At 41.9% G+C, this 23,817-nt stretch overlaps 1 protein-coding gene across 1 annotated transcript in view; it reads left to right on the forward strand.

Annotated features, from left to right (window-relative positions):
* Positions 1–23,817, forward strand: part of CPXM2 (carboxypeptidase X, M14 family member 2) — a 69,488-nt gene that overhangs the window by 35,816 nt on the left and 9,855 nt on the right. The window contains exons 5-11 of the mRNA XM_083506141.1: positions 7,055–7,139; positions 8,206–8,356; positions 10,112–10,200; positions 15,425–15,548; positions 17,826–18,022; positions 19,858–20,037; positions 20,365–20,662. Coding sequence (XP_083362267.1) covers positions 7,055–7,139; positions 8,206–8,356; positions 10,112–10,200; positions 15,425–15,548; positions 17,826–18,022; positions 19,858–20,037; positions 20,365–20,662 — 1,124 coding nt within the window. The remainder of the gene's footprint in view (positions 1–7,054; positions 7,140–8,205; positions 8,357–10,111; positions 10,201–15,424; positions 15,549–17,825; positions 18,023–19,857; positions 20,038–20,364; positions 20,663–23,817) is intronic.

Raw genomic sequence — 23,817 nt, forward strand, 5'->3', positions numbered from 1 at the left:
TCCTTCCTTCCTTCCCTTCCCTTCCCTTCCCTTCCCTTCCCTTCCCTTCCCTTCCCTTCCCTTCCCTTCCCTTCCCTTCCCTTCCCTTCCCTTCCCTTCCCTTCCCTTCCCTTCCCTTCCTTTCCCTTCTTCTTTCTTTTATTTCTTTCTTCAAATAAATGCGTTTACTTGAAAACTTAAGAAAGTGCATTTAAGAAATTCTATGTGTATGTGTGTTTGTGTGTGTGCGCGCGTACACACACACACACACACACAGAGTTTCTATTGTTTTTCCAGCAATGGCACTTTGCCAAAGGATAGCTACATTCTTTTATAAGAGGCATTCATTTCCCAGTCAGATACTCAATGCTTGCTGGTGGCTCCACGAAGCTGCTGACAGACATCAATACTGGCCACGTGCCAAAAAGCCTTTCCAGCAGGAGGTTAAACCTGAGGCTAGAAAAATAAAAAGAAGGCACCAATGAGAACCAGACATGCAACCTGGCTTCCAGAAATGAATGCATTTTAAACTTGGAAGGGATTACCAAGCCTGCCTTGAAGATTTACGAAGTCTCAGGTCTCTAATATGGTGCCCTTGGGCACCATAGTGCCCTGAGGCTCCCTTCTTGGCACCCTACCCATATGTGCCCTTTTTCTTAATTTTATGTGCAACTAGAAAAATAAGTTGAGTGTCCCCTTTGCTTTTTTAAAAAAAATTACAAAGCAAAACACAATTGCCCAAGAGGACCAACTTCATTTCAAGCACAAATTTATTTAAGTCTCTCGGCCTATAGAGCGAGATGAGAGTGCAACCCCAGAGTCATCCACGACTGGACCTAACGGTCAGGGCTACCTTTACCTGTACCTTTATACTATAGGGACGCGGGTGGCACTGTGGTTTAAATCACAGAGCCTAGGGTTTGCCGATCAGAAGGTTGGCGGTTCAAATCCCTGCGATGGGGTGAGCTCCCGTTGTTCGGTCCCAGCTCCTGCTCACCTAGCAGTTCGAAAGAACGTCAAAGTGCAAGTAGATAAATAGGTACCACTCCGGCAGGAAGGTAAACGGCGTTTCTGTGTGCTGCTCTGGTTTCACCAGAAGCGGCTTAGTCATGCTGGCCACATGCCCAGGAAAAACTGTCTGTGAGCAAACATCGGCTACCTCGGCCAGTAAAGCGAGATGAGCGCTGCAACCCCAGAGTCGTCCATGACTGGACCTAATGGTCAGGGGTACCTTTAGCGTTATACTTTTTTCTTGCCATTTGGCTGTACATAGGAGACAACTACCAAATTAAAGTATTAGAGAAAATCTCAGCCTGGTCTTTGAGTGTGATTTGCTTCAAAGCGTTCTAGTTGTAAATGTTAGGAAGGTTATGATTAAGGTGAAAACCTGTTCTTTTGACTATTTAGAATTTCCATTCATTCTTTATGGCTTTGTGTAATGTAGTTAAATTGGGTTTCTGCGGCAATGAAAGGCAAATTCTATCTGCAGGTGCCGCATATATTGCGAAGAGCGTTTCCCTGAACTTCCCCAATGAATAATCTCCAATATTGCTATTCGAGACTTGACCCTCTGTTGAAGAGAAACTGCCAATCATGTTGAATTGCATTGAAGTATGAGGTTATGTGGTGATAGGGACAAATCCTTTAAGTACTTTGGGGATTAGAGCTAGTCTGACAAACTCATGAAGGCAGAAGCTTTGCTTGGGTATTCATCTCTGGAAATTCCAACATTGAATTTTCCCATGTTTTCAAATGAAGGCCCTGTTGAGAAGTTATTGTGAGCACACACAGAGGAACAAGAAGCAGGATCATGACCCCATGCATGCTCATCATAAGGTCTATAGGCATACAAACTATACAGGTGTGTGTTGTGCCTATGTGATCTGGAACCTCGCCTTTTCTAGGGGGTAGGCCAGTAGTGGATGTGATTGTGTTTGGAATATTGTTATCAAGTGCATGACAGCATTTAATGTGTTTGTTTCTTATTTTAAAAATAGCAGCTGTGGGGAAAGGGGGCAACTGGGATGGGAACTGCAGTATGCAGGGAAGGGTATTAGTCCTCCTCTTGTGCATATCCTTGATTCTGACAACCCTCTCCACCAGAGCTGTTTTTCAGAAGGTATAAGAAGTTGCTGCATTTGACAGCCACAGCACTTGAGGCAACATGGAATTTAATGGCTTTATTGTCAAAGTGCCATGCAAACTGGTCACAGCATGCCTGTGAGTACACCAGAGGCCCATCTACCACTGTGACCGCCCAAAACAACTCTTTGAGGCTGCAACACAATAGCAAAGTAGTTCTCCTTTGCCATCTTCCCTGTCATTTGGTAGGCAGAATTATGTAGCCTAACTAGTGTTCAGCCAGCTTTGGTGTGAATTTTCCACCACCTGAGTTCCAGTTGTCTCCCAGTTTGCTTCATTGTCTGAAGTGTGGGTTCTGCGACACCAGAGAGGACCCTTGGGAATGGTCATGTCAACAGCACAGGTTCAATCCATGGGATCACCTGGTAGGGTGGAAACTCACTGCCAGTCTGTGTGGATATTACTCAGGTAGATAGACCATTGGTATGACACAGTGTCAGGCAGCTCCTTTTGTTCCTATGTACTGAAGCTAAGCCAATTGACAAAAAAGGGACTCAAACGGAAAATAGAACATTATTCGTACCAAGTATCTGAATCAAACAGGATTCCAAAAGACCCCAATTGGTCAAATAGCTAAATATTTAAATATTTTTTTCTTTTTAGATTCAGCTTTTTGTGCAGAATTATGAAAGTTCATGCTTGCACAAAATATATTTGTGACAACATTGTTTTTAAGCTTTTAAAAATTCAGATTTGAACTGTCTGTTCTATGCTCAAAAATAGCCTTGATAATGAATTCATTATTCTTATGCAGATGGTTGATTTTCCCTCCTATATTTTTATATAGCCATAAATGGGATGCATATCCCTAATTTTGCATGCTACAGGCATATAGTAGTTTTGAACTAATTTAGTTCAGCCCCTCAGCATGTTTTCTGTGATTAAAAAAAATCTTTCATTTTTGAAAATTACATGAAAAATCTCTTTCAGATTTTATTTATTGCAGCTTATTTACATAAACATGGGTGAGCTATTTTTGATATAGAAGACAATTGCAATCAGAGCTGGGTCAAAACCTCTCAAAATACATCTCACCCCCCTCAAAACATTTGAATGATTTATCTTTTTCTCCCTCCCCCTCAATAAAGAATTTTTTCTCTGAATATTTTCCACCATGTTTCTGTGCAACGTCTCCCAAATGCCTATGGATGACATTAGGTCCTAGAGCATTGTGGAAGATCCAAGATGTTGCTTATTATGGAGAATGCCAACACAGTACTTCTTGCTACCACTGTCAGAAGATGCAACACAAATAAACAGAAAATGAAAAACCAAGGAGGAGGAAAAAGCTGTCCTAATGGTAAATCCCACCTCTGATTAATTGTTGGAGAAACTATCTTCCCCCCTGAGAAAAATCAGTGAAATGGTCCTCACAATCTCTCTGCCCAAAAAAGGAAGGAGATCAGTACACAGTTTGATGTACTTCACTGTGTGTATATGTATATGTATTGTACTTCACAAACTACATTTTTAACCATAAGCCAAACCCAAGATCCACCAGGATGGGCAAGTTTGGAATAAGCAGACCTCTGGCTGAGCTGGACGAAGCTTGACTCGGCTGAGGCTATACCAGCTAAAGTCCCTCATCCTAGTTCACCTGGATTTGTGCCATGGTAAATCTTCCACCCAAGCTCAGCCAACACTCTGGACTTGGCAGAAGCTGACTGTACTGAGGCTGGTGTAATTCCTGAAATGGGTGTTCTGGGGCCATGGGGGGAGCTCTCATTGCTGGAAACAGGACAAGGGCAGATTTACACCCAGTCCAACCACCTTTCAGCTCAGTTACATGATCTAGCAACCCAGCAGAACATATGAAAATGGTGGTGTAAGTCAAAATAAAGACTTGTTTTCCCTCTGCCTGGCGCAGGCCTGATCAACCGGCAGTAGCCCCACTCCTGCTGGGAGTTTGGATCTGGGGCAACTTTTTCCAGCTTAACTTAAGACAATGAAACTTCTGCTAGCTTCCTATAGTTAGGATTTTTTTGCCTGCTGCGTACGTGACACATTTTACATTTTCTATGTGCTTTCCCAAAAGTATGTTTGGCCATACCCTTTTGGGAACATGGAGATGCATCTGTTTTCTAATAGGTAAATCTGACCACAGATTTATAGGAAGAAGGGAGAAATAAATGAGAAGACAAAATAATGCTTGCTTTTCATTCCCAAATGCTTCACCGTGAAATATACTATCAATCTCATGCTTTATTCCTGATGGGATATTCAGACCTGCACTCTGATACGTACATCTATTTAGGAGTAAGGTAAAGGGACCCCTGACCATTAGGTCCAGTCCTGGCCGACTCTGGGGTTGCGGTGCTCATCTCGCTTTATTGGCCAAGGGAGCCGGCATACAGCTTCTGGGTCATGTGGCCAGCATGACTAAGCCGCTTCTGGTGAACCAGAGCAGCGCACGGAAATGCCGTTTACCTTCCCGCCAGAGTGGTACCTATTTATCTACTTGCACTTTGACATGCTTTCGAACTGCTAGGTTGGCAGGAGCAGGGACCGAGCAACGGGAGCTCATCCTGTTGCGGGGATTCGAACCGCCGACCTTCTGATCGGCAAGTCCTAGGCTCTGTGGTTTAACCCACAGCGTCACCCGCGTCCCATTTAGGAGTAGGTCCCATCAAACTCAGCAGGACTTCCTTCAGAACTATTATTCCGAGGATGCCTGACTCCAAAATAGACATACCTAAGACTGATGAGCAACATGGTCAGATGCTTTTTACATGTTCCTTGTAGTTCTAAGTTGCATTGAACTGATACCATTGTGATGAATGCTTATATAAGGTAGCCTAAAAATCTGGACTGGCCACTGCTTATAGAGTTTTAAAAATTCCAGTTGCCCTGCTTTTAACTAATTAGGCAATTTCAATCATTAACAAATTCAGTAGTGCTGCATTAGTGGTGATATTTTGAATGTTTAGGATAAGGGATTTGTCTGCTTTTTCTTTTCTCCTTTGCACTCTTCTACTGGTTTTCTCTTTAATTGGCATTTGGCTTGGGTTCCTCTGCTCTAACACTGCTAGATGGAATATTGCCTCCAAAGCAATATTCACCTTTGCAGTATGATCAGGTAGGACAATAATTTTCATTAATGTGGTTGGGGAGCAGGGAAGGAGAAACAAAGTGAGATTAGTTACTGAACTAGTATGAAGCTTTGAAATTGCTCGTACTTGCATTGTTTTGTATCACTTTACATTTAGAAAGACTTGAGACTCCACTCTGTCCGTCCCCCCCGAGCTAATACCCTATCAAAATTCAGCCCTTAGAGATTTCTAAACAGATAAAAGATTAGGAAACTGTTTAAAGGGCTTTGGGGCTATTGATGTCAAAAGATTGTGTGACAAGCATTAAACCAGTGTATAAAAAGCCCTCGGATTCCAGCTTTTAAATACAAACATAATCCACAAATCTGCCCCCCCAAGTATCTTCAGCAGATTTCTTTTTTAAATACCAGATTGTTGAAATAATGGTGAAATTACCTATTCATTTAAGTGGGATCAATCTTGCTACGTTAGTCCAATGTGATCTGTCAAGAAAGAGACCAAACTCGGTCACACAATAGAAAACAGAGAACATATCTATGTTCAAAACTTACATTAATTTTATATCATTTATCCTTACTACCTGCCCCTCAGGAACCTAAGGGTCGTGTTATACTGAGAGACAAATTAGATGGCATAGTTCTGTCCTTGAGTGAACAAGATTTTTTGCTTTTGTTTCCACAGACTGTCAGTGTGGGTGGGTAGTGGGTACACAATCGATAGGTAGGGGACTTTAACTCATTGCATCCTACTATGATTCCAATTGGCATCAGGGGCTCTACTGCCTGAAAATTGCATTGCAAAAAGGTTCACATTCATTTACGAGTGTAGGGAATTTTTTTTGTTAGTGATTCCTTTCCCGTAGAACTGCAAGGGGTGATATGGCTATGTGCTATCCAATTGTAAAATAGCAGCCAAACCATAGTAGCCCAGGACCATCTCACTTTTGCAGTGTAGATGACAGATGCACATATAAGTAAATGGCTTATCTGTTTGCTACCCATGGCTCCTTGGGAAGGAATGACGGGATATAAATATGCCTATGGGCCTTTATTGGGTATGGGGCAATGTGTAAATGGGGATGATTGCATTGGCGTCTGCCCTCTATGAGTTGAAGTGTGATCTACACCATGTGGGGAATCTACTTCTTTGTGGTCATAATGAATAGAGCTTTAAAATAAGGGAAATGGTGGATGAAGGAAAGAGTGCTGATTCAGTTCAACCCCCACCCCACCCTTGTTGCTTTTATCTAAAGAAAAAGATTTTGGAAGACCTAATCATGGACCTTTCCCATTCCATTTGATTGGGAGCAGGGTGCCGTTCGAAAACAGAATGATGGACTTGATGCATTTTGATCTGATTTGGAAAAGCAATTTTGATCCTGTGGATCTTTAAATGTAGTTCATTTAGAGTTTAGCACCATTAAATTCAAATAGTGTGCAAGCAAGACCATGTTCCGGTGAACAACTCATTGAACACATCAACATTTCATCTGCAAGCCATTAGTATATAAGCAAGCAGAGTTATATACTTTATGTTGACATGCATAATTTTTATTGCAGTAAAGATAAAGGAAAAGATGAGACACAAGAATGGGCAAAAATTTCTCCAGGGAGTTCTCCCACTGAAATGAATTTAAACTCTGCAAGCACTCTTGTACAGCTCCCATTTATGTTGAAGGTGCTTCAGCATGAGAACTTCCTTGAGGAATTTGTCCACATGTACTTTTCTTACCCCATGCGTCATAAACTTAGGTTTTCTTGCATTGTCTGCTAAATTTACATTTCTATAACTTCACTTGTTCTGATTTATTTTACTAGAATATTGTGTGAGTCAGTAAATCAATATTCATTTCTTAACAAAGAAAACCTTTTGATTCTTTCTAGGAGTGACTGGGTAACGTCTTACAAAGTCATGGTGAGCAATGACAGCCATGCATGGATCACTGTCAAAAATGGTTCTGGAGACATGGTTAGTATTGCAAAACATAATATCCCCCCCCCCCATCGCACTTGTTTGTCACAGCTCCATTTTAATAAAATGTCTCAAGGGTAACACTCACTCCCTCAATTTCTGTGGAGGCTTTTCTTGTCACGTTCTCATGAGCAAAATAACTGAAATTGGCAAAAGGCATATCTGATAGTTGATACTGGATTCCAGTTACATATCCTATGCTTCTGGTTTCTTCATTCTGTTTGGCCAAATTTAATGATAAGAACGTAAGATGAGTCTGCTGGATCACGCCAATGGCCCATCTAAGTCCGACATCCTGTTTTAACAGTGGCCTGTGGGAAACCAGCAAGCAGGATTTGATCACAAGAACACTCTCCCCTCCTGTGATTTCCATAGCTGACATTGAGAAGCATCACTGCCTCCATCTGTGGAAGCAGAACATAGCCATTGTGGTTAGTAGCCATCAATAGCTGCCTTCTCCAGGAATTTGTCTAATCCTACTTTAAAGCCGGGTGGCAGGTGGCGCTGTGGGTTAAACCACAGAGCCTAGGACTTGCTGATCAGAAGGTTGGCGGTTCAAATCCCCACGACAGGGTGAGCTCCCGTTGCTCGGTCCCTGCTCCTGCCAACCTAGCAGTTCGAAAGCACGTCAAAGTAGATAAATAGGTACAGCTCCAGTGGGAAGGTAAACGGCGTTTCCATGCACTGCTCTGGTTCACCAGAAGCGGCTTTGTCATGCTGGCCACATGACCCGGAAGCTGTACACCGGCTCCCTCGGCCAATAAAGCAAGATGAGTGCCACAACCCCAGAGTCTGTCATGACTGGACCTAATGGTCAGGGGTCCCTTTACCTTACTTTAAAGCCATCCAAATTGATGGTCATCACTGCCTGCCATGGGAGACAGTTTTATAGCTTAACTATGTGTTGTGTGAAGAAGTACTTCCTTTTATCTGTCCTGAAAATTCCAACACGCAGCTTCATTGGATGTCCACGAGTCCCAGTGTTATGAAATGGGGAGAAAACCTTTTGACTTATTCCAGGTGTTGTGACTAACGACGCTCACTTACTTGTATGCTGAAATAGATTTTTGAAGGCAACAGTGAAAAGGAGATCCCAGTCCTCAATGAGCTGCCAGTACCTCTTGTTGCACGTTACATTCGGATCAATCCTAGGACGTGGTATGAAGATGGAAGCATATGCATGAGGCTGGAAATCCTAGGCTGCCCTCTCCCAGGTAAGTGACAAGCTTAGGACCAGGCTTGGCAGAATAGCAAAGTTCCTGGACCAGTTCCAGTGGGAATTGTCTGAATTATTTATTAAAACAACTGTGCCTGATGGCAGGCATCCTGCCTGTCTCCCTTGGTTCAGGGGATGTGCTGGATATGTTTTTTCAGAGCACATAATAATTCTTCTGTATTACTCTGGGATAAAGTTAATGAAACATCCTTACTGAATAGCCCCAGAATCCCCAGAAAGTTTTCTGGAATTCCTCAGTGAATCACCGAGCTAGTTAAAAGTAGGCAATTAATGTTTGAGGTTTCTTGGGGGGGGGGGCGAGATGTGCTTCAACCAGTTCATAGTCCCAGCAGTGGAGATTCAGCAAAATGGTCTTCAAAAAGGAAAGAGGAAATATGACAGGCACAGACTGAAGAGGAAGATAATGAAGGCTCAGAGGAGGAAGATAAAGCTCTTCAGGTTCTTCTCTGGTTTCCAGAATATTGCTGTGCAGATGGATACAGAATGACATACAGAGATTTGCAATTGCCTGAAAGGGATCAATGTACTTTTATTTCTAGTTCTCTCACAAATTGAACACAAAGAAAAAAAAGAGGGGGGAGGGAACCACCCGGAAATTACTTTCAAAAAAGAAAGTATCTTGATATAAGCAGAGAAGGAAATGTCTTTGAGCACACACATTTATTTATTTATGAGTATGTCATAGAATTGGTAGCTTCAAGGCAGGATGACATTTTTTGCAGAATGAGAATCATTCTGCACCTGTAGGCACTTGGTAATGTAGCAGATAGCAATGTAGATCCAGATCGTACTTTAGCTCAGAACTCACTGGGTGGTCTTGGGCAAGCTGTCCATAACAATATAATCACACAGCCTGCTACTTGTCTGAATCAGAAGATCAGAAGATGACTACTAGCATCTGTTCCTCCTCCATAACCACATTGAAGTGCATAAGTGCCAACTCCCTGGGGCCCTGGGTGCCCGAGCACCCAGAAAATTCCCCATGAGGGGGTCAGGCACCCATGGTTGCAGAGCCAAGCTGGCACTTCTTCTGAAATGGTACTTGGGGAATTCTCCAGTACATGTCTTGACTGCTGCATTGGCTGAAGGTGCCTATTCACTCTTGGAAAGTCAATGCAGAATTCAACCTCCCCCCTGCCCCCAAATCAGCAGTTATCGTAAGTAATACCAGCTGATTAGCAGGTGAGCCTATTCTGGAGGAAAAGGCCCTGTAGGTCAAATTGCATTCTCCAAGGGGCCTATGGGCTACAGGTTCTCTATCTTGATAGATTTTTGTTGTTGTTTGTTGTTTGTTTTTTAAAAAACGTCAACCTTTTTGGGCCTGTTATACATTTGGGTTCAGGTACCCATTTCACAGAAGAGAAACTGATGATGCTCATATACCCTTCCCCCCTCCCAAAAGCAGGCAAAACACATATCCCCATCAAAATAAGTATACCACAGACAATAAAATAGGCAACCCTTCTCTGATGTCCCCATTGGTATCTGCCATCAACTAACATCTCCTCAAGCTAAAATGTCTGGATATTTAAAAAAACCACAAAGAAATGGAAAGGGAGGGGGTTTTAGTGGGTTTCAAGGGTACCATGGTAGAGTTAAGTTTTAGAAGGGGTGGCAATGTGGGTGTCTGAGAGTCGCATTGGGGACCCCAATTTTAGATTAAAAGTATTTTACTGTTAAATTGTTTTGTGGTTCTTCATTGTATCCTCCTGGTTGTTGTTTTTTATCATAGACCCAAATAATTATTACCACAGAAGAAATGAAATGACAACAACAGACAACCTTGATTTTAAGCACCACAACTATAAAGAAATGAGGCAGGTAGGACACAACAAATAGAGGTTCTGGTGCAAATGTCTTTGTGTTTAAAAGACTGGATCATTAGCACTGCAATAATAGGCCATCACCACCTGAATCACTTTTCAAATTCAGCATGTTCTGAAACAATATGTGGGTTTCAGAGCACGCTACATAAAAACTATTTCTGCTGAATCTTATCCCACTGAAATTTACTTATATTCATATAAAGATTCATACTGCGTCTGTCCAAATAATTTAATTTTTTGCATTATGGCTGGAGTGTGAGGTAATTACTTGTTTAAGAAGAAAAAAGCTATGTGTGCTTGCAGATTCCTCAGTTGTGAACTTTGGGTTGGATACCTATGCATGGATCTAGACTTCCATGAGCAGAATGTGGGTTAAAGGACCCTCCAGGATGCCATGTGTCTTAGTGTATGTGAATGAGAGAGAAAGGCAGAGATTGAACTGGGCCGAGGCACCTTGTGTAAGTGGTTGAAGACAAGAACACAAGTCCTCACCTCCACAAGTGGAGAACTCTCCTCACTCCACAAAATTTTTGAAACTGTTCTATCTGAAAGACTTTTGTCAGGTTGGTTTTGCACATGTGAATGGGGGATATTCATCCCACTTGTATGAGATGAAAGGAAAGTCTGCTGGCACCAAAACCACTTAGATGTAGACCCTTGTGCTCCACGCAAGTCCATTAAGAACATTTGCTCCACTGATGAGTATTAAAGAAGAGAAGGGTCTACAATCAGAAGTATCATTTTGGAGTGGATGGGATTTCCTGTATGTCCCACACCCCAAGAACATAGCTATCCATTGTACTTCACACTACCCAAATGTTCTGATGTAGTTATTGGCTCAATTTTATTTATTTTTTAAATCAACGTATGAGAGAAATATATACATTAACAACTGTATTTTCATGTAGCTCTTTTAAGTAGCAAATTAATGCAGAAATGTGATGGAACATACTTTGGATGAACACATGAAATGGATCAGAAAAGGACTGATTCATCCATCCCTTCTCTCCTTGTAATACAACACAATGTTGACCATTTCTGTGAATTTGTGGCATGGATTTGGGTTAATGTGTAGAGCATCTTAGGCAAATGTACTTCAGGGAGGTCCCAGCCTTACAGTTCTATAGCTATAATTTTATACCACTGTAGACGTGAACAGTATTTCATCCAGAGTTGACAGGCACTGTGACTGGCAACAGAAGGCTTGTGCCACACAAATGACCAAGATTCACATAGGCATTAATCCCTGCCAGTCTAAGTTTAGACCTACCAGCTATAATTATGCTCCTTTAGCTTGAAGCACATGGCACTGTGGACAAATTTATATCACCACAGATGTAGGTGTAGAATGTGTTAAAGATATTTCTTCCTATCTTTTTCTTCAAATATATAAAGGTAATATGTTTGGACAAGAAGTATGTGAATCATTTTTAGTGTGCTGAATCTTCAGCGTATTTATACTGAATGAGTCATCATTCATTTTTTATTGAGCAATTGTGTACTGAGTCACATACTGCGCTCACAAGAGATTTCATGGCCTATATTTTCAGCAGACAGATTAGATGAGTAGAAATGCAATTGGCATAATTAGTGTCAAGAACAATAAAGTTAAATGCATTTTAGATCCTAATTGTGCAAAGACAGGTTGGTCAGGTTTGAAATATATTTGGGGAAAACTAATAGCTTAAAGCAGGAGAAAATTATTTCCTCTGGTCTTATATAATGAGCAAAAAGATATGTGATTAAATGGTAGCAGCAGCTTAACTGGTCAGTGGAGAGCAAAATCCTTCATCAGATCCTTCCACATTCTCTGCTTCTCTGATCACTGAGCCTTTGGAGAGTATTATTATAATTGGGCCATTAAGCAGCATTTAGTTGTCTCTTTTCACTGATATTGATTCTGCACAATCCAAATATTAGCTATGGTGTAATCAAAAAGTGATTCGCTAATTCTAAGAAATGTGTGTGTTTAGAGGTAATATTTGCTTGTTTTGATTTTTAGGGCAGAACTAGATATCTCAAGGGACGCAGGTGGCGCTGTGGGTAAAAGCCTCAGCGCCTAGGGCTTGCCGATCGAAAGGTCAGCGGTTCGAATCCCTGCGGCGGGGTGCGCTCCCGTCGTTCGGTCCCAGCGCCTGCCAACCTAGCAGTTCAAAAGCACCTGCGGGTGCAAGTAGATAAATAGGGACCGCTTACCAGCGGGAAGGTAAACGGCGTTTCCGTGTGCAGCTCTGGCTCGCCAGAGCAGCGATGTCACGCTGGCCACGTGACCCGGAAGTGTCTTCGGACAGCGCTGGCCCACGGCCTCTTGAGTGAGATGGGCGCACAACCCTAGAGTCTGGCAAGACTGGCCCGTATGGGCAGGGGTACCTTTACCTTTACCTTTAGATATCTCAAAGGGGCTAAAATATGTCCCCCAATGACTTAATGTTCACCTTTGTATGGGACGCAGGTGGCGCTGTGGGTAAAACCTCAGTGCCTAGGACTTGCCGATCGTATGGTCAGCGGTTCGAATCCCCGCGGCGGGGTGAGCTCCCGTCGTTCGGTCCCAGCTCCTGCCCACCTAGCAGTTCGAAAGCACCCCTAAGTGCAAGTAGATAAACAGGTACCGCTTTATAGCGGGAAGGTAACGGTGTTTCCGTGCGCTGTGCTGGCTCGCCAGAGCAGCTTCGTCACGCTGGCCATGTGACCTGGAAGTGTCTTCGGACAGCGCTGGCTCCCGGCCTCTTAAGCGAGATGAGCACACAACCCCAGAGTCGGTCACGACTGGCCCGTACGGGCAGGGGTACCTTTAGCTTTACCTAGCATTGATTTTCCTTTTGCTGATGTCTAGGTGCCATTCCCACCGCCACCTCTCAAAAAAGAAAGAAAATAATTGGGTCCATTTCTTCCTTCTTTTATCACATGGGTGATACCAGCCATTCTAGGATCACATACTCAATACGATGCGAGATTAATGTTACATAATCACTTTTGGCTATGTGATATTTTATTTTACTTATTAGATTAGTTATTATCAAAATGTCTCAACCAGCCTTCAAAAACTACCTTACAGTGCAATCCTATCCATCAGGGATAGAGAACCTGTGGCTCTCCAGATGTTGTTGGACTACAGTTGCCATCATCCCTGACCATGCTGGCTGGGGTTGATGGATGTGGGAGTCCAACAACATTTGGAGGGCCAGAGATTTATTCAAATGTGTGCCCAGAAGCAAGCTCTATTGAGTTCAATGGAACTTACTTCCAGGCAATTATGAATATAGGTTTAGTAGGTCTGTTTCGTAGACTTGTTATAGTCTGTGTGCAGGTTCCAGGAAGCAGTGCAATGGGGGGGACACACACCAAACAGTTTCCCACTGTATATCTAACTATATCTAAATATACTGTCATAACAAAAATGAGAAAAAAAACCTGAGCCAAGAGAAGCCGTGCTGTGTTTTGTGACCACAATTGAATGTCAGCATGTGCTGCATGTTGCAGGGAAGAGATAGTGAAATGATCTCTGCATTAGTCTCATATGGTTTGTAACAGATAATGTTGGGCTTCTTGAAAGAGAAGAAGAGAATGAAAGAGATAAATATATGGAATGAGTCTGGCTAAGGACCTAGTCAACAACCTGAAAGAGAATTCGTCATAAATTGGCCCCACAGCACTACATTCTCCTCAAAGGTTGCGACAACTGGCTTAGATTTGCTCTCAAAATCCTTCTGCAGCCTTGGGCACCGCATGAGCTGAGATTGAAACTAATGGGTTCTCTGAGGGAATTTATGCAGCTTTTTTGCCAGAAAGTTAATAGAAGAAATAATTGCTGCATACAACTCATAATAATTGTCTATTAGCAAATTTACTCTGGGCATGATTTATAGTCTTCTGGTTGTTAATAGCTTTGACGGCATATTATCAGAGGCTTCTCTGTTTCTGCAAACACAAGCAAAAGGTGGAGGGGGGAGGCAGGCATTAACATATCACATTGCCAAATATGCAATTTGTGCTACACAGCTCTGGAAACGAGAGGGAAATAGGGCAAAAAAAATGCTTTCTCTTATTTACTGCATTTCTGGGGAAAAAGGGAAAGTTGTTTTACCATAAGACCAAAGAATTGCTATTGTCATTTAATTTAAACATCATATATATATCACCCATGTCAAAATATCACCCACCTTTTGGCCCTGTGGGTACATTTTCAAACTGGAGAAATTGGTCTGTGGAGTACACACATGGTGGAAACTGTTGTATATACTATACACACAGCCCAACCAACCACATATTTAGTCTGTTAGCTAAGAATCAGCCCAGAAAAAGTGGTAAGAGAACATGAGAAGAGCTGGCCAGATCAGCCCAATAGCCCATCTAGTCCAGAATTCTGTTATCACAGTGGCCAACCAGATGCTTATGGGAAGCCCTAAAGCAGCACCTGTATGATTAATCAACAAAGCACAAAGTTTCTTGAATAATGTTAAAAACCCTGCATCCTCCTTATTGGACTATTCCTCCCTTTTATATAATTATTCATTTTCATAGACATTAAACATAATCCTACACCAGAGGGCGATTTTTTAAATTGCATACTGCCTCAAGCTCTGGGGAACCCACACCCCTCTCAGATTAAGTTGAATTCCAGCTGCCATCAGCCTCAGCCAACATGGCTAATAATAATAATAATAATAATAATAATAATAATAATAATAATTTATTTATGCCCTGCCCATCTGGCTGAGTTTCCCCAGTCACTCTGGGCGGCTCCCAATCAAGTGTTAAAAACAATACAGCATTACATATTAAAAACTTCCCTGAACAGGGCTGCCTTACAATGTCTTCTGAATGTCAGGTAGTTGTTTATCTCTTTGACATCTGATGGGAGGGCATTCCACAGGGCGGGCGCCACTACCGAGGAGGCCCTCTGTCTGGTTCCCTGTAGCCTCACTTCTCACAATGAGGGAACCGCCAGAAGGCCCTCGGCGCTGGATCTCAGTGTCCGGGCTGAACAATGGGGGTGGAGACGCTCCTTCAGGTATACAGGATATAGCCAAGGATGTTGGGCAACAGAGTCTCTCAGCATCTGTAGGGCTACTAGTTTCCCATCCCTGTCGAGTGCTATCTGTGATACTCATTGTCTTACAACATGGAAACAATTATGGGGTGAGGTACACGCTTTTATCTATATCACACCTCTCGTTAATTTGTACAAATTTGTCTTTCTTTCTTTGATTATTTTGCAGCTGATGAAAGTGGTGAATGAGATGTGTCCAAATATCACAAGAATTTACAATATTGGGAAAAGCCACCAAGGGCTAAAGCTGTATGCTGTTGAAATCTCAGACAACCCAGGAGAACACGAAGTTGGTTAGGACGATATATTCTGACCAGATAAAATCCCGGCTGGCGGACTGGTGGATGAAGTGGTTTAGAATGTTTAAATTTTTAACATTCCACATGTTTGCAGCACTTCGCAGTGGAGGCATGTGCCTACAAGCAGTCATGGTGTTGAGTACATGTGGGAGGAATTTTGATTATACTTCTTCTAATTAGAGAAGAAGAGGAATATAAATAGAAGCCATCCAAAGAGTGGGATCAAACTCCTTTATGCTAATCATATATTCTTCTTTTGCAATGATAAAAAAATGGAGCCAACTTTAATGATGAAAAGTATGCACTGACAGTCATTGTCAGAATAGACAGCAAGAGCTAGAAGACAATCTGGTTAACAATTTCTGTGTATCCGAGGGCCTTCTTAATGTTACACTTTTATGCTGCGTGCTCCCAATGGGAGCTTCCCTCTAATTGCATATAGCAAATATGGGGCTACCAGATTTTGATCGGAACCATGGTGTTAAACACCACCCTACCAGGTTATGGTTCTGAGCCACCCCACCCCAATTTCTGCTTTTGATTGAAAACAGATCAGCATAGAAGGGCTATTTTTTTGAATAACATCATGTTTTGTTCTGCCTTTGAACAAAGGTATATCAAATATGTGAAAAGTAGTAATGTTGGTGTATTTGTCTCCTGTGTAGACAACAAATTAGGTCAGTCCTGTAACAAGGAAATGACTTGTGGTTCCACTCTTGGAAGCAAAAGCATTTACCTGTGTTCTCTCTCCCAGCCTAGCCAAAACAGAATTACCATTGACAGGATTGATATTTCAAATATGGCTACACCAACTGATTAAAGTATCCTAGCCTTTCCTTGCCCCTCCCAATATTTTTCATAGAGAACTTGTATCATCAGAGAGAGAGAGAGAGAAGAGAGAGATGATTGCTTAATGTGATTTTTTCAAGCTTAGCGCTCTGAACTGAGAAATTCTATTATATATGCACATACATATATTCATGAATATGGTTGACTTCATGGTTCGAGATAATCACATATTTTAATGAATTTTCTGTGCATATATGCAGACATACACACACACGCTGTATAAGGTAACTTGGCAGTTTTGTAGACTAATAAATAAAATCTAGATTATGAATGTTTGCTGGTCATATTGTACGATAGTTAAAAAGTATTAATGATAATGAGGTAGTTATTAGTTACCAAATTGTTAAGTGATGTAAGAAGAAAACATTTGCCCCAGTATTTGTGTACTTTGTGGTGGTTCAAATTGCATAATCATGTAGGGGGAATACATAAATGTGGAGAGAAAGAGTTTGTGGTCCTAGTCAGCAACAATTTTGACTGTGCAAGGCAGCAACACTGTCTGCCAATTGACTTACCAACAAACAGCCTTTAGCCTGTTCCTCCATGTGAAGAGCAGCGGAGGCTTTAGTGGGCTCAATTTTTACCACACAGAAATTTCCCTGTCTTGTGCATAGAGGTGGGTGAGAAACCTGATTCTGCTTGCATTTAAAGCTGAACCCACCTAATTTGCCCTTTGTGAAACAATATGCCAACCAAAACACAGCCAGCCTTTGAAATTTGCTATTCTCTGAATTTTGCAGTGCAGTCCTCTAGCCAAGTAATGTGTACAAAAGTGCACAGACCAAAAGTGTGCATAAAATGCATATATTTAGGAAAATAACACACCCAAAAAGCATCATATTGGGAGAAAATGTTTTGCAAAAAATTGCATATTGGGGACAAATGTATACAGAGACAATTCCATTAGAAGAAATTCGTGCTAATTTGTGCTGAAATTTGCAATAATAATCTCAAACTGATAGGGAAATATGGAGAACTGAGTTTAAGATTGAGAAAATGTGAAGCTGAGGGAAATCAAAATTGACAGATCTCCCCTTGTGCATTGGAAATAGCAGCTGATATATGTAATAAGGGATGACTCTGCTAAAGCTTATCTCCTGCTGTCCAAAGCGCAGGAGAGGGAATTAAAGAGACCCCTTTGCCTCCATTGCACATTTAGAGAAAAGTCACCGAGATACGCTTGGGAGATGATGTTTCCTTGGAAACATAGCTTTGCTGGTTATAAAACTATTAGGGACTGGATTTGTTTCTTGGCCATGAAGTTTCCTGCCCCTATCATATGGTATTGAAGAGGCATGAATGATATGCTGGAATATACCAAGTTTTGTTGTGTCTTCCTTCTGTGCCAGACCCTCCAAATCGCATTACCTTAGTTGGATTCTGTTTTTGCTGTGCTCACATCTTCCTTTGTTTTTTGAACAGGTGAGCCAGAATTTCGGTACATGGCAGGGGCTCATGGGAATGAGGTGCTGGGACGCGAGTTACTGCTTTTGTTAATGCAGTTTATGTGCCAGGAATATCTGGCTGGGAACCCACGTATTGTACGCCTCATTAAGGATACCAGAATCCACCTTCTTCCTTCAATCAACCCAGATGGATATGAAAAGGCCTACGAAGTGGTAAGGAAGAACTGCGCTGGGATGCAGCTGATCGATTAATAGAAAAGACACATGCTGCCTTTTGAGGCATAGAAACATGGGCATCGTAGAACTTTCAGTTGGAGTTTTGAGTCAGAAGATTGTTTCCTGCTATTTGGTAGGATTACATGAAAAAAATTAAATAGAAGATATTAGAATAATACATACCGTATTTTTCACTCTATTAGACGCACTGGACGATTGGACGCACCTACTTTTTAGGGCAGGAAAACAAGAAATAAGAAAGGAACGCAAAGCATCCTGAGCTAAGAGGGAGCACTCCTCTATCTTCGCTCAGGAGGCTTTGCAGAGCTACGCCTGAAACCAGGAGAGCAAGCGGGATTGGTGCACACCGATCCCTCTTGCCCTCCTGGCTTCAGCGAAAGCAAGCCTACTTGCTTTCCTCCCGCAAGAGCCGCACACTCTTTAAAGGGAGCACAGCTCTTGGGGGCTTTTCTGGGAGGTGGGGGAAGGGACAGAGCCATGCACTATGGCATAAGCCAAGACAGTCAGCGGGATGGATCCCGCTCGCTGTCCTGGCTTCCTCTTTAGCCGCGCGCAGCCTCCCCTGCCCTGCCTGGGAGAGGCTGCGCATCGCTAAGGCTCCCCCAAGAGCCACACTCCCTTTAAAGAGCATGCAAAGCATGTGTGCGGCTCTTGGGGGCTTTTCCCCGAGGAGGGAGAAGGGCAGCTCCACGCGGCTCTTTAAAGGGAGCGCTGACAGAGCCTCCCGTCTGCATTCGCTCCATAAGACGCACACACATTTCCCCTTACTTTTTAGGAGGGGAAAAGTGCATCTTATAGAGCGAAAAATGTTGATACAGTTTCAAGAAGTATGAGATTATAGATACTACAAGAATACACGATAGTGGTCATAAACAGGGTTGAGTTGAAATGTTCCCCACCCTACCTTTCTTCATCCTGTTCATGGGCAGTCAAATACAATGCCATTCTGATAATGTTTTAAGGGAGTGCAATGTAGGGAAAAATACTGGCATCAGCACCTTACAATATTTGATAGGTGGCATGCAACAGAATTTGGTTAATGTTATATTATGACTTTATTTAAATAAGCAGAATGTGTGATTTCTGGTGCCAAATTTAGAACCCGAATTTCCAGCGTCATATTTTAAGGTAGAATGTCCACACCAAAATTCAGTTTTCAAAAAACGAACACCCTGAAACTTTGAGAGACTTTGTTTCGACTCTGATTTGATATTACCTCCTCGACTTGCCTTTCTTCCAGTAATTCACTTAATGTGACATCTTGATCAAAGCACAAACATTTCTTAAGACCTAAAAGTGCCTTGGTGGCATATTGTGCAATTTAAAAGAGTGGTCAGGAGAAGCAATAAAGAGTCTTTAGATAGATTTTTGCAGTTAAGTGATATTGAATTTATTTCTTCTCCTACTTGTAATTAAGTTAATAACTGAAGCTGTATATAAACAATGCTTTATTGCACCAGAGTAATTTTTTAAAAAATTATGGCTCAGCACTGATTCTTTCTACAAATTAATTAGTGTTTTCTCTGAATATTATTCAGTTTCAGCTTTTATAAATCTCCACTCAGCAAACCACAATCTTTGGCCATAAGCCATGCAATGAGATACATTTTACAAAGGAAACAGGAGTGCTATAAAAATTGTTTTAGAGGAATGTGAGCTTTCTAGAAAAGGGGAATACAACTTCATCACAAAGGTCCTGAAAACGCTGCACCTCTGCCATAATCGTAGGCATTCAGGAGGCTTGTTTTATTACTATAAGAAAGGCACACAGAGTTTGTCACTATAATACAACCTAACCTAATTTGTTACAGGGTTCAGAATTAGGAGGCTGGTCTTTAGGAAGATGGACTCAAGATGGCATTGACATCAACAATAACTTCCCTGACTTAAATACTCTGCTTTGGGAATCTGAAGATCGTAAAAGGGTTATGAGAAAGGTCCCAAATCATCACATACCAATACCAGAATGGTACCTGTCTGAAAACGCTACAGTGAGTAGGATCAGTGCTACTGGGAAGGAAACTCACCTTCTGTGTTTGAAATGGTTTAAAGTAGGTCAAATGCGGCCATCCATGTTTCCCTATCTGGCCCTTGGGACTCTCTCCCATCCATACCTCTCCCATTTACACCCCTCAATGGGCCAAGAAACTACAGTGTTTAAACTGGGACTACTTTCTTCTTCTGTAGATGTGCTAGAAATGGCTGCCATTTGTTTAAAAATGCCTTTGGTTTAAAAAATAAATAAATGTGGCAATTGTTCCAAGATGAGTTTCTCATACCTCTTGAACTGATTTTATTTTTCTTCCTTCACTTCCCAGGTAGCAGTTGAAACACGAGCGGTGATTGCCTGGATGGAGAAAAACCCTTTTGTGCTTGGTGGCAACTTACAAGGTGGAGAACTTGTTGTTGCCTACCCCTATGATATGGTCCGGTCGACGTGGAAAACCCAGGAGCACACGCCTACCCCAGATGACCATGTTTTCAGGTGGCTGGCATATTCTTATGCCTCCACCCATCGGCTGATGACAGACGCTCGCCGGAGAGTGTGCCATACGGAGGACTTCCAGAAGGAAGACGGGACTGTAAATGGAGCTTCATGGCATACTGTTGCAGGAAGTAAGTGTCTGTAAAGCAGAACACCCCTAAACTTTCAAAAATAAAGAAGGCCGCCTGTACTATTTGTTCTACCACCTTAACTTAAATTGAATGGCTGTCACCCACCTACGCAGCGCAGAAACAATACTTTTCCTCTTTGTGTTTCACAATGCATCCTGGATTGATGCAGAGCTGTCAGATTTTCACCAAGGAGGTTTTGGTTTCTGTGCATACTACTCTGCCTTTATAGTGCAATGAATTTAAATGGTACCTGTCAAAGCGATTTAATAGAGTAGGGACTACGCATCTGTTTAAGCAACCGGCAATTGATATGAAACTAAGGGCTTGGCTACATGTTAACCGTGTGACTTGCAACCCAGTCGCAAGATTCATTCAAGGTGCGGGGGCTCATTTTCCATCACAACTGCCATGTAGAGAGGGTGATGTTTAATCCTTTTCTCCTTAACCACAATCCCAATGGAATCTTTCCCCCATTTGCAGTGGCAAATGCTGCAATTCTCTATAAAAAAGGTCCCATTTGCGACAATGGCAAATTGTTGATGTTTTTCAACCACTACTTACGGTGTGGGACTAATTTCCAACTGAATCATTGTGGGAGATGGAAGAGTCAAATCTCCCATCATTACTTGCTCCTGTCCTGATAGAAATCAAGGAGGAGGATGCACCTAGGATGATGATGATGATTCTAAAAAAGGTTCCTACATATGGCCACAAACCTTGCAATTAATGTAATATATAGCTAAGCCCTAAAGTACCTAGTTGATAAGCCATATATTCAGGGATCAGAAGCTATTTGCCTTAGGTGTACACTACTGCAGTTTATTTCTAATTACAGTCGTATCTTGGAAGTTGAACGGAATCCGTTCTGGAAGTCTGTTTCAACTTCCAAAATGTTTGAAAACCAAATTACAGCTTCTGATTGGCTGCAGGAAGTTCCTGCAGCCAATCAGAAGCCATGGAAGCCCCATCGGATGTTCGGGTTTCAAAAGAACATTCACAAACTAGAACAATCACTTCCAGGTTTGGGCCATTCAGTAGCCAAAACGTCCGAGTTCCAGGGTGTTTGGGATCCAAGGTACAAGTGTATTATAGAATCATAGAACTGTAGAGTTGGAAGGGACCCCGAAGGTCACCAATCTAAACCCTGCAATGCAGGAATCTTTTGCCCAATATAATCTTGCCTTGCAGTGGAGGAATTTGGTGTTTAAAGCATTAAATGATATAACTAACACATACAAGTCTGGGAAGAAAACTTTCTTCTTGAAACCTGACAATACATTGAAAATCATGCACCCAACAACTAGCTGCACATATGCACCTGCTTTTGCTATCAGTAAATAAATATTCAGTTATCTTATATTAAGAAAAGAATAATATATTGATGAATTCTAACTGCATCATCATTCTGGAAGGCATTTAATATATTTTGGGATATGAGCGGGAGAAGAATGCTTCTGTGTTGGGTATAAAGGCCTTTCACCCCTTGTGCTCTCCTAGAGTGTCCTTGTGATGTACTCAGAGACCAGAAATGATCAGTCACATCCAACTTTCTTGTTTCCGCCTAACAGCGAAAGAGAGAAGAGACATTCTGTTATGCCTTTGCCTACAGATCAGTTGGGTAACCAATTAGAAGCACATGGGACTACTAACTGGCTTCCATGGATATTGTGTGCAAAGTAGAGGATTCGGGGTGGGCAAGATCTCAGTTGCTTTCAAAGCTCCTGCTTGAACATTTGCTTGGCATGAATCTCATCAAGATGAACCTTGGTAAAAACAAGCTAAAAACACCTCAAGCGAATTGTGTGTGTTGGGCACAGAGTAATGAATAGCCATCCATAGCATTGTCTCTTTAGCAGTAATAAGGATAACAGTTCCTGCAGTCCTTTTGTTGGCCTGTTTCATTGCTACAAGCTGCGCTTTCACTGAACAAACAGTGTACAACTTGGAAGCTAATTTTATAATATTTGCATTGGACCACATGAAGTTAATCTTGGCCTGGACATAATGATTCACATGCCAGCATGCAGAATATTTCTTTTGCTGTCTGCAAAAACTCTTTGAACTCAGGAAATGGAGATAGTTTCATATGTTTGTGGTACAGCATAATTTTTTTTTGAATAAGTTGGCCCAATACATGTCCTATTCCCCCCCTCCCATACAATAACCATTTTAAATTCAGAATTGACTGCTTCATTAATTTATGACTTTCATTTTTTAAAGTGCTGTGCAAACTTGATAATGAATTGATCCAGTATGCTAGGGCTTTAACCACAAAAATAAGTACTACCTGGTTTCTTAGCAGCAATTATTGCTTTGGATTTAGTTCATCAAATTCATTTTTTACAGCTGTATTATACTCTGAGGTTTTTTAATAATAATAATAATAATAATACTCATCCTAATGCAATGATAAGTTTTGGATCATTGTGTGATGATGATTCTCAAATATTGACTTAAAATTCCATCTACTTACTCTTGACATACAAGAGGAATTGTCTCAGATTAATGAACATAAAGTGGAATTAGCAAAAAGGTGTTAATTGAATGAGAGCGGCTTTTACACAGCATGTGTTCAATAAATATCTCTATTACAGTACTTCGCAGAATTCCTGCTACATTTTACTTATGATCTTCTTAGCAGTAACGTTTATCCAAGCTGCCCATGCAGCTTGCTCTGACACTGGATCAGGTCTCCCTCTGTTTTGGACTACAGTACCCATCATCCCTGACCACTGGTCCTGCTAGGTAGGGATGATGGGAGTTGTAGTCCAAAACAGCTGGAAACTGAGGTTTGGGGAACCCTGCTCTAGATGTTGGTAGACTTCAACTCCCATCAGGTTGATCCAGGATGGTCAGGGATGATAGGGGATGTAGTCCAACAACACTGGGAGGGTCAGAGGTGCCCCATCTCTGGGTTAAAGAAAGGTAAAGGGACCCCTGACCATTAGGTCCAGTCATGACCGACTTTGGGGTTGCAGCGCTCATCTCGCTTTAGTGGCTGAGGGAGCTGCTGTACAGCTTTCGGGTCATGTGGACAGCATGACTAAGCCACTTCTGGCAAACCAGAGCAGTGCACGGAAACACTGTTTACCTTCACACCAGAGCGGTACCTATTTATCTACTTGCACTTTGACATGCTTTCGAACTGCTAGGTT

The sequence above is a fragment of the Podarcis liolepis genome (genome assembly GCF_965112155.1).
Source record: "Podarcis liolepis genome assembly, chromosome: 5".
NCBI classification, from domain to species: domain Eukaryota; kingdom Metazoa; phylum Chordata; class Lepidosauria; order Squamata; family Lacertidae; genus Podarcis; species Podarcis liolepis.